The sequence below is a fragment of the Chiloscyllium punctatum genome, chromosome 19 (assembly GCF_047496795.1).
Source record: "Chiloscyllium punctatum isolate Juve2018m chromosome 19, sChiPun1.3, whole genome shotgun sequence".
In the NCBI taxonomy this organism is placed as follows: domain Eukaryota; kingdom Metazoa; phylum Chordata; class Chondrichthyes; order Orectolobiformes; family Hemiscylliidae; genus Chiloscyllium; species Chiloscyllium punctatum.
In genome coordinates, this window is record NC_092757.1 from 69,918,255 (window position 1) to 69,930,130 (window position 11,876).

Genomic DNA, 11,876 nt, shown 5'->3' on the forward strand with positions numbered 1-11,876 from the left:
ATTTAAGGAGGAGAGATAAGAAGGAATTTCCTCTCAGAGGATTGTGAATTTGTGGAGTTATTTACCACAGAGGACCATTGAGGCTGGATCACAAAGTATATTCTGGGGAGTGTTGCTGAACAAAGAGACCTTGGAGAGCAGGTTCATAGTTCCATGGAAGTGGAGTTGCAGGTAGATAGGATAGTGAAGGCGGCATTTGGTATGCTTTCCTTTATTGGTCAGAGTATTGAGTACAGGAGTTGGGAGGTCATGTTGTGGCTGTACACTTTTGGTTAGTCCACTTTTGGACTAGTGTGCGCAATTCTGGTCTCCCTTCTATAGGAAGGATGTTATGAAACTTGAAAGGTTTACAGGATATTCGCAGGGTTGGGAGTGGGGGTGGGAAAGGTGGTTGACCTTTAGGGAGAGGCTGAATAGGCTAGGGTTGTTTTCCCTGGAGTATCAGAGGCTGAGGGGTGACCTTATAGAGCTTTATAAATTCATGAGGGGCATTGGTGAAGTAAATAGGTAAGGCCTTTTCCCTGGAGTCAGTGCATCCTGAACTAGCGGGCATCAGTTTAGAGTGAGAGGGGGAAGATATAAAAGGGATCTAAGGGGCAAAACTTTCACTCAAAGAGTGGTGTTATATGAATAGGGAGGGCTTAGAGGGATTTGGACCAACTGCTGGCAAATGGGACTAGTTTAGATTGGATATCTGGTCGGCAAGGATGGGTTGGACTAAAAAAATCTGTTTCCATGCTGTACATCTTTATGACTCTATGGATATAGTTGAGGCTGACATAGCCAGATTTTAATTGGTAAGGGAATCAAGGATTATGAGGAAGAGACAGGAAAGTTGATGGTTATCAGATCTGCCATGATCTTATTAAATGGCAGAACTGACTCAATGGGCTGAATAATCTACTTCTGTTCCTATGCCATATGATCTTATATTCTATGGCCATGTAGAGCTGTAACCATCCATCACTAAAGAGATATACCATTTATCACCTCTTTGATCCCATCCCTACAATATTCAGATGGATTCTGCATTTAAAATCATCAAGTGTGTCAGCATGGCATGTCATCATGAAGAAATAAATGGCATTACTTTACAATTCAATTCTTTGGATGTTGGCTGCAAATTTTTATTAGATTAAAATGTTCACTAAATATAAGTAGTTTCAATACAAATTATCCAAATCATTGCAGCAATCCAAATTGTACCTTATAACATTGTAGTCCATCCACACAGGGGAACTCTTCAATATCACCTGTTTTTATATTAAAACAAGCACCATGCCTTGGACAACGAACCCTTCCACGTGAGAGAACTCCTAAAGATGCAAGAAGATGGGGAATATATTGAAACAGCTGGTAAAAGCGAAACAAGCAACATGTATTTCAGAGAATAAAATTGGACTCAATTGGTAAAATGCTAGTATCTGGGTCATAAAATTGTTAATCAACTAATTAATTTGAGCATAAGCAGACAAGCCTGTGCAGAACTGACAGAGTGCTGTTTTTTCAGGTGTGAAGTCTCTCAGATGTAGCAGTATATTTAGGTTTTGTGTCTGTTTGATCTGTCACAAGAGCTTTAATATTCAGAGTGTTGTGTGATGGCCAATACTTCTCTCTCAATCACACCACTGCAAACAATTTTACTATTTAGAGTCAGAGTCCTACAGCACGGAGACGGGCCCTTTTGCTCAAAATGGTCCATGCTGACCAAAATGTCCACCTATGCTAACCTCAGTTCCCTGCACATGGTCCATATTCTTCTAATCCTTTCATACCCATGTATTTCTCCAAATGCCTTTTAAATGTTGTTAATATACCTGCCTCAACCACTTCTACCAGCAGGTCATTCCACATACATACCACCCTCTGTGTAAAGAAGTTACCCCTCAGATGCCCTTTTATTCTTTCCCCTCTAACCTTAAACTGATGTTCTCTAGTCCTTGATTCTGCAACCTGGGAAAAAGACTGAGTGCATTCACCCTATGATTCTCATGATCTTATACACTTCTATGATATCTCCCCCTCCACCCCCACCGACTCCTACTCTCAAAAGAAAAAAGTCCTAGCTTGTCCAAACATTCCCTATAACTCATACATACTTGTACAATCTTCTGCACTCTATCTAGTTTAATAACAACCTTCCTATAGCAAGGTGACCAAAATTGAACACAATATTCCAAGGGTGGCCTCACCAACGTCCTGTACAACTGCAACATAACTTCCCAACTTTTATATTCAGTGCCATGACTGATGAAGGACAGTGTGCCAAAAGCCTTCTTCACTGCCCTATCTACCGGTGACTCCACTTTCAGAGAACGATGAACCTGAACTCCACTACTGTTCCACTACACTCATTAAGGCTCTACCATTCACCATGAAACTCATGCCTTGATTTGACTTTCCAAAATGCAAGACCTTACACTTATCTGTGTTGAACTCCATTTGCTATTTCTTGACCCACTTCCCCAGCTGATCAAGGTCCTGCTGCAATTTCTGATAACCTATCTCACTGTCCACACTACCACCTATTTTAGTGTGAACTGCAAACTTACTAGTCATGCCTTGCACATTCTCATCCAAATCGTTGATATAGATAACAAACAGCAATGGGCCCAGCACCAACCTCTGAGGTACTCCATCAATCATAGGCCTCCAGTCCAACAAGCATCCTTCCCTTATTACCCTCTGCTTCTTACCATCAAGCCAATTGTGTATCCAGTTTGCCAGCTCCCCCTGGATTCCATGCGATCTAACCTTCCAGAGCAGCCTACCTAATTGAACCTTATCAAATGCCTTGGTGAAATCCATACAGACCACATTCCACCACTCTGTCCTCGTCAACCTTCCCGGTCAATTCATTGAAGAACTCTAACAAATTTGTGAGGCATGATCTCCCATGTACAAAGCCGTGCCGACTGTTCCAAATCAATCTCTGTCTTTCAAAACGCATGTATATATTATCTCTCAGAAGCTTCTCAAGTAACTTACACACCAGTTACTAGTCTACACTTCCAGGTTTTCTTCTGCAGCACTTCTTGAATAAGAGCACAACACTCACTGCCCTCCAGTCTTCTGGGGCTTCACCAACAGCTAACCACTATGCAATTTCTTCTCTAATCTCTAGCAGTGTTCTTCAATATATCTAGTCAGGAGATTTATCCACCTTCATACATTCTAATACATCCAACACCACCTCTACTGTGATATACTTAAAAATCACAACACCAGGTTACAGTCCATCTGGTTTATGTGGAAGCATTAGCTTTCGGAAGGCTGCTCCTTCATCAGGTAGCTGTGAAGCTGTGATATAGATTGTCCACAAGATATGACCACTAACTTCCCCAAAGTTCCCAAGGCTTCATTTCTTTCTCCACAATAAACACAAAGGAGAAAAATTCATTGAGGACCTTGTCTATCGCCTGCGGCTCTACACATACATATCTACTTTCGTCCTCTCTCTAGTTATTCTTTTTCCTTTAATATATTTAATAAACCTCTTTAGATTCACCCTAATCTTCTCAGCCAAGGCTACCTCAGCCCCCTTTTCACCCTCTTGACTTCCTTCTTCAGTAAACTTCTGTATCCCAGATAACCTCCAGGGATTCCCTTGATTCCAGCTGCCTGTACCTGAGCCATACCTCCTTTTTTCGGGTCAAAGCCTCAATATCTCTTGTCATCCAGGGTTCCCGAATTCTGATCCTGATTCCAGATCACTGACAAGTCACAACACCCATGAACTGTATAATGTATTTTAAAATGATTGGCCTCATAAATAGTTCATTAACAAACAAATTATTTGTAGCATTACAAACAATATGCATGGAATACAATATTTTTACCATTGACCAGCTGACTTCCATAATGAGTGCACAAATGCCCTATGGTACTGAATTCTCCATTAGCTTTGATAAGAAGTAGCTTGTGGTTGTTGATTTCAATTTCACGCATCCTGTGTGGCACAGAAAAAGTTAAAACTAATTTAAACACAGGAAATAATATTAAATATCACTGGAAGAGATCTTTAAGCAACAGTAAAACCAGTTCAGGATTATATATCCTTGCATATTCAGAAATTAGGATTTAAATTAATTGACTGGAAGAATCAATTTCAAATATAATGCACACTTTTACTTTTCACAGAAAACTTAAATGGTAGGTTTTCAAGTTCATATTTCTGATTACAAGTTAGGTGTTGAAGGGAAACTAAATGATCATGTGCAATTATCTAAACTTTTCAATGCATAAAAGAAGAATGTCAGACAATTGCACAGCGTTCTACAATTTTACCACGTTGTGAAGCAGTTAACATAAATTAAACAAAGTGCAAAACTTAACAACTATAGATCACTCTTAATCAAACAGTTTTTTTAAAAAAAGCATCATGAATAACTCACTCTGAGAATTAAAGCACATCTCTCACTCTAGAGATGTGTTATTGTGCATAGTACAAGACTAGCTATGGTCTGATTTCTCAGAGATTAAAGGATAGATTTCTCATTGTCCAATGTCCGTACATCACCAGTGCACACAATGATTATTTGTATTTCTAATAAGCTGCAGCATTTCACATTGTCAGCTGACAAACATTCTATTGCTCATACGGCACCAAATATGATGGTGGAATTGGGAGACAAATTTCAGAGATTTGTTTCATTACACCATCCAAACGCCATGGGTTGTGACTGCCTTATTATGGTCAACACTTTACATTAAGGATTTAAATTATAAAACTTTATATGGTCAAAATTAAACTTTAAATTAAATGCATATCCAAAGTCATGATAACAGGAAGTAAGTTTTTTTGTATTTTTGCAGCAGAAGCGGTGACAGCGAGGTCCAGGGGGCGACCGGGAAGGTAAATTCTATAAAACCTTACCTCATGAACAAGTGGAGCGCACACTGAGCAGGAGCGGACACGGGATGGCTGAGTAAGTGAGGTAGTATGTTTGGGTGATTGCTTGACCTGAAACACCATTTAGTTAGTGTCTCTCACCCATTCTCCTCCTCTAACCAAAAACAAAATCTGTGCACTGATTTGGTAAGGCTACTAGTTTTTTTTTTCCCCAATAGTCTCTTTGGGAATTCAGAACAGTGGGTATGGATGTTAGGGCAGTTAAATGTCCCTCCTGTAGAATGTGGGAGGTAGTAGTCACCAGAATGTCCCTGCTGACTTCATCTGCGGGAAGTGCACCCAACTCCAGCTCCTCAGAAACGACATTAGGGAACTGGAGCTGGAGCTGGATGAACTTCAGATCATTCGGGAGGCAGAGGCAGTAATTGAGAGAAGTTACAGGGAGTAGTCACACCTCAGATACAGGAAAAAGGTAAATGGGTTACAGTCAAGGGACCGAAAGGGAACAGGCTGACAATGCAAGGATCCCCTGTGGCCGTTCCCCTCAGTAACTAGTACACTGTTTTGGATACTGTTGGGGAGGGGAGGTGACCTACCATGGGTATGCAATGGGGCACAGGTCTCTGGCATAAAGTCTATCCCTTTTGCTTACAAGAGAAGCAGGGAGAGAAGTAGAGCATTAGTCACTGGGGACTCCATAGTGAGGGGGAAACAGAGAGGAGATTCTGTGGGAACGAGTGAAACTCACGGTTGGTGTATTGCCTCCCAGGTGCCAGTATGTATGATGTCTCCCCTTAAGGGGGAGGGGGAGAAACCCCCAAGTCATGGTCCACATAGGCCCCTCCACCCTGCACCTGCCAGGATATTGGTACCCCTCTAGTTCAGATGAAGACCATCTTCTTTGTAAATGTCCCACCTACCCCAGATTGAGTCCCAATTATCCAGGTATCTGAATCCCTCTCTCTGGCATCATCCCTGCAGCCACGTGTTCAACTGCCCTCTCTCCCTAATCCTCACCTTGCTAGCATGTGGCACGGGTAACAAACTAGAGATAACAACTCTGTTTGTTCTAGCTCTAAGCTTCCACCCTAGGTCCTTGAATTTCTGCCTTGCATCCCCATCCCTTTTCCCACCTATGTTGTTGGTGCCTATGTAGTAAAGTGTTTGATGTGGTGTATATGGATTTCAGTAAAGCGTTTGGCAAGGTTCCCCACAGTAGGCTATTGCAGAAAATGCAGAGGCATGGGATTGAGGGTGATTAGCAGTATGGATCAGAAATTGGCAAGTTGTAAGAAGACAGAGAGTAATGGTTGATGGGAAATGTTCATCCTGGAGTTCAGTTACTAGTGGTGTACAGCAAGGATCTGTTTTGGGGCCACTGCGGTTTGTTATTTTTATAAATGACCTCGATGAGGGTGTCGAAGGATGGGTTAGTAAATTTGCAAATGACATTAAGGTCAGTGGAGTTGTACACAGTGCTGAAGCATGTTGCAGATTACAGAGGGACATAGATAAGCTGCAGAGCTGGGCTGAGAGGTGGCAACTGAACTTTAGTGCGGAAAAGTGTGAGGTGATCCACTTTGGAAGGAGTAACAGTAATACAGAGTACTGGGCTAATGGTAAGATTCTCGGTAGCGTCAATAAGCAGAGAAATCTCGATGTCTATGTGCATAGATTCCTGAAAGTTGTCATCCAGGTTGATAGGGTTGTTAAGAAAGCGTATGGTGTGTTAGCTTTTACGGTAGAGGTATTGAGTTTCGGAACCATAAAGTTATGTTGCAGTTGCACAAAACTCTGGTGCAGCCACACTTGGAATATTGCACACAGTTCTGGTCACCGCATTATAGGAACAATGTGGAAGCATTGGAAAGGTTGCAGAGCAGATTTACTAGAATGTTGCCTGGTATGGAGAGAAGGTCTTATGAGGAAAGGCTAAGGGACTTGAGGCTGTTTCATTGGAGAGAAGACGACTAAGAGGTGACTTAATACAGACGTACAAGATGATCAGAGGATTAGATAAAGTGGACAGTGAGAGCCCTTTTCCTTGGATGGTGCTGGCTAGCACACGGGGACATAGCTTTAAATTGAGGGTGATAGATATAGGACAGATGTCAGAGGTAGGTTCTTTACTTAGAGAATGGTAAGGGTGTGGAATGCCCTGCCTGCAACAGTAGAAGATTCACCAACTTTAAGGACATTTAAATAGTCATTGGATAATCATTTGGATGATAATGGAATAGTGTAGGTTAGATGGGCTTCAGGTTGGTTTCACAGTTCGGCGCAACGTCGAGGACCAAAAGGCCTGTACTGCGCTGTAATATGCTATGTTCTAAGTTGGAATCTTAGCCACAATCATCTAGCCATCATGATGATGGGCAGGCAAAGCTAGCCATTTCCATCTATTAGTTTTCGCTGGCCATCCTCCCTAAATAAGAGTTGGTGAACTAAGAGTGAACTATGATCTAAACTGAAGCAAATGGAGTGTCATGGTTTAAAGGTTATGCTAATGAGATAATGACACGTATCAGGATATAACAGTAACATCATAAATCATTCTGCAAAAATCTATGAAGAGAAAAGCTAATAGTCTGTACAAGGGTGAGATGTACTTACTAAAAATGTGAAATATAGAGTAGTGGAAATAAAGGAATTTTGAAGCAACATGCCAGAGTTAAATCTAAGTCACTCATGGATAGAGAGGGATGTTCCCAATTCATAACAGCACACAAGTTATTCAAAGAGACATCCAAACATTATTAAAAATGGGTTACACCACACACCAATAGTTTGGATGTTACAAACTTTAGCTTAGGTGGATGGTACACTAATAGATTTGAAACAGAAACAGAATGGAAATGAGGAGACATTTCTTCAGCCAGAGTGTGGTGGGCCTGTGGAATTCACTACCATGGAGTGCAGTGAAGGCCAGAATGTTAAAGTCTTCAAGGCAGAGGTTGATACATTCTTAATCTCACAAGGAATTAAGGGATTCAGGGAGAGTGCGGGTAAGTGGAGCTGAAATGCCCATCAGCCATGATTGAATGGCGAGTGGACTCGATGGGCCAAATGGCCTTACTTCCACTCCTATTTCTTATGGTCTTATAATGTAGAATAAGAAGTTCAATTACAAATACCACTCAAATCTCAGAAATATGGATAAAATGACTTTCAACAACAAACGGGTAAAGACAATATAAAATAAAAAAATAAACAATTAATACATTTTATTATCAGTCTGGTGTAAGCAAACAAGCAAGCAATGACAGGTAGCATCCTGGTTTATTGTGTCTTTATTTTGAAAGTATTAAAACTAAGATTTATCTGTTCAATATGTGTTAAAATAAGGGCTGGTGCAGAGATTTATTATATTGGGATAAATATAAATTGGTGCACATGCTATGGATACATTTTCAATTTCAATTGTACCTTCAACAATCAATACATTTTCCTTAAGGCAGTGCAGGAGTCAAAGAAAGTACTTTGGTAAAAAGCTTTCAATTGCCTAATCAAATACAGTAAATCAGTCTGTAAATGATAAGTCCTTAAAAAGAAAATTACTAATATTTTGAAGACTATGGTTATAAAATGCAAGTACTTACTCATTATCTTGCATCTCAGAAGCCAAACAAACTTCTTTTTCAAATACAGGCTCATGCTTCTCTTTCAAACTACCCTTGTGCCTTTGTTTGTCCCCAGATAATTCATTTTCCTGACTTTCAGATCCATGAAATGTAGGAAGGTCAACTGCATAGGAAAAAAGATGGACAAAAATTATTTGAGATTCCCCCCCCCCCCCCCGCCCCCCAACCACTTCTGTAGGATCATAGGAATTACAGATATATCATCTCCAACTGTGATGACTATCTCAGCAATTATGTTTACATTATCAATTATAAGGCTTTCCCTTTATAAACACGGTTGGTCAGGTTATTGTTAAGCAGCATGGGAAGCAGAGCACAGTTAACATCCAAAAGAAATGCAACTCAGATTCTGAAGACCAAAGAAGAGTAGAGATGAATTGAATGTGAAGGTGAAATAGCAAACTTCAAAATCCCAATTTCCATAAAGCAACAAAAGCAGCACAGTGGATATGCTCCATATATTGCCAGTTGACCCTTATTGAGTATAGGAGTTAAAATGTCTTACTGCAATTATACAAAGTCTTGGTCAGACCACACTTGGAGTATTGTGTATAGTTTTGATCTTCTTGCCGATGGAAAAATTCTTGCCACAAAATAAATGCAAGATTCATCAAACTAATTGAAAGGATCGTCCTCTGAGGAAAGATTACATGGTACGAGCCTTTACACTCTGGATTTTACCGGAATGAGACATTATCTCATTCAAATCCACAAAATTCCTGCAGGATTTGACAATGTAAAACAGGAAACCCATTTCTTTGTACTGGGAATGGGGTTGGAGAAACAGGGGCACAGTGTCAGAACAAAGGGCAGGCTACTTAGGCATGAGATGAGAAGGAATTTCTTCCCTCAAAGGCTCGCGAATCTTTGGAATTCGCTGACCGAAGGGGCTGTGAACGTTCAGTCATTCAATATGTTCAAGATTGGGATTAATTGATTTATAAATGTTAAAAACTTTAAGCGATACTGAATAGTACAGGAAATGATGTTGAAGCAGAAAGTCACCCATGATCTTATTGAATGGCAGAACATAGTCAAAGAGCCAAAAAGCCCATTTCTCCTTCTATTTCTTATGTTCCCCCACTCCCAGTGGGATTTCCAATAAATGTAATCTCACCCATACTAGAAATTTCCTGGTAGATTAAACCGTATCAAATACCAAGTAAGTATCAAAACAGTTTTCTAAGTACATATTCTCAACTTTTACTGTTCTTGTGGATGTTATATGGTTGAATAGAATTTAATATAGTCAACAGGGAGGGAATGATTTCCAAGTTATTTCTTAAATGCAATTTCTGTTCACAAATCAATACTAATAAGCTTTGTAAGGAAGCAAAACTTATGGAACATAGCCACTTATTAAAATTTGCTTGCTAATGGAAAATGACAAATGAGAATCTAACCTCAGTGTATTACTCATTCTGAAAATGATTTTAACTCCAAAAGGAAATACAATCCAGGAAGCATTTGAGCTTTGTATCTAGCCACAAGTTACTGTTATAAACTAGATATTGTAAAACTTGTAGAACTTTAGCACTATGTCTTCTGTCCAAATACAAATGTACAAGTTGTTATATACTATCTGCCTTAGTTATTGCTTACTTACAGTTTTGTATAATCAAATAAATGAAATGTTTTGTTTGATATAAGTGGTTTCCTTGAAAGACTTATGTTGCAATACAAGTAATTTCTCACACAGTTTTGCTGTCCACCAACCTGGGTTTGGATGTCACAGCTATTAATTTTAAATCTCACCTTGACTTTAAAATCAAGTGGGGACTAACTGTCAAATGATGGGATTTTTTCTTAAAACACACGTGTGTAAGCTATATAAAAAGGTTTAATTGAACGAGTTAAAGCCTAGATTATGTGCATATCCATTAGCGATCAGCAAAGAATGCATTAGAATTCTATGTTATACAAGTTTTCAATCCTCTTTCTCCCGAGCCTAACGTGGAGCAAATCCCATGACACTCCCCTCCCATTCCCCCCAAACCTCAGAAGAAATGTCATGAAACTTCCATTAAATTCTGTTGCTCCTTTTCCTCCACCTCTTTCTCTAGCACTGCAAGCCTTTTCTTTTCCCAAAGCACCGATCCTACCGAGTTTCACCTCGCCTCTTCTTTCTCCCACACCACCCCATAGCTTTCTCACCTGCGTGACCCTAATTCTCGACTACACAAGCGCGATATAAGTGGAGGTCCATTAGTAAGGAGAGAAGAAAAATACAATATAACATTTCATATATTCATGAAGACGTTAATATCCAACTTTAAAACTGCCTACGCAGCGTCTGACAAACAATTTATAATGAACCGAATGCACGTCCGATTTGTACCACCTCACATAACACATTTGTAAACCGTAAACCCGCTCACAATTCGTGGATTAAATAATAGACTGGCGACTAGTGGTGTAAATCCTACGATTGCTAGGAAATTCTGTTGAAGCAGTTTTCATTCTAAAAACACGCTTGATTTAATGTGAAGTTAATACACGTAATAAATTACTCAAAATGTTAATCGCATGAATGTTATTCGCAGACTATTACGATACAGTACAAATCATCAGTCAAGTTACGGCATACTTCGGTTGTCTAATGGAGCAGAGTAAAATGAAATAACAAATAATTCACATTTAAAATATATTAGAAACCACATTTTTATTAGAAAATTGAAATATATTCGGTTACTTTCCTGTGTGTTTATGATAATCAGCCCAGCACATCTCAAAACAGGGCATAATACTGAAATCTGAATGAAATTGCATCAGAAGATTTAGCATAATGTAAATTTTGTTGTATCCTTTGAACCATGACTTTGGTTCCCAATGTGGAAGCTGCTTTGTGAATTAAAACAGGAATTGCCTTTCTCGTTAATGTCGGTACCTGATTTGGATCTGGATGCTCCCATTGTGTTGAATGAACTGGCTTCTTAGAAAGGCAAAAAAGAGTCATGAGCTCAGTTACGACGCTGAGCCATCTCCTTCCACTCCGTGCAGGGAGCTGCAGCCAGCGACCGAGATTGGCAGAGGCAGGAGGCGGATAGCGTTGCAAGCGAACACTTTCCAGCTGGGTCAGCAGTTCTTAACGAGCCTATGGTTTAGTGGAGCCAAGGCCAGCGCCGAGACTGAGCCTGAAGTAAATAATCGGGGACTATGTAACATTCTGGTCTCCTAGGAACCACCACGCCCCCGTGATGTCACGAGCAGTCGCTGCACAGACCGCGGTGCACAAATGAGGGACTTGGTAACTCCTTTCCAGTTGACCACAAAATCGGAGACACCTGCCAGCAGCAGTGCGTTGATCACTTTACAAAAAAAAATCAAAGAACTGCAGATGTTGGAAGTCAGAAACAAAAACAGAAATTGTTGGGAAAACGCAG

General features: G+C 40.1%; 1 protein-coding gene across 1 annotated transcript in view; it reads right to left on the reverse strand.

Moving 5' to 3' along the window:
- LOC140491454 (apoptosis-inducing factor 3-like) overlaps positions 1-11,602 on the reverse strand; it is an 87,176-nt gene extending 75,574 nt beyond the window's left edge. The window contains exons 1-4 of the mRNA XM_072589629.1: positions 11,381-11,602; positions 8,452-8,596; positions 3,840-3,949; positions 1,207-1,316 (exon numbers count right to left, since the gene is read on the reverse strand). Coding sequence (XP_072445730.1) covers positions 1,207-1,316; positions 3,840-3,949; positions 8,452-8,596; positions 11,381-11,405 — 390 coding nt within the window. The 5' untranslated portion in view covers positions 11,406-11,602. The remainder of the gene's footprint in view (positions 1-1,206; positions 1,317-3,839; positions 3,950-8,451; positions 8,597-11,380) is intronic.
- Between the last annotated feature and the right edge of the window lie 274 nt (positions 11,603-11,876).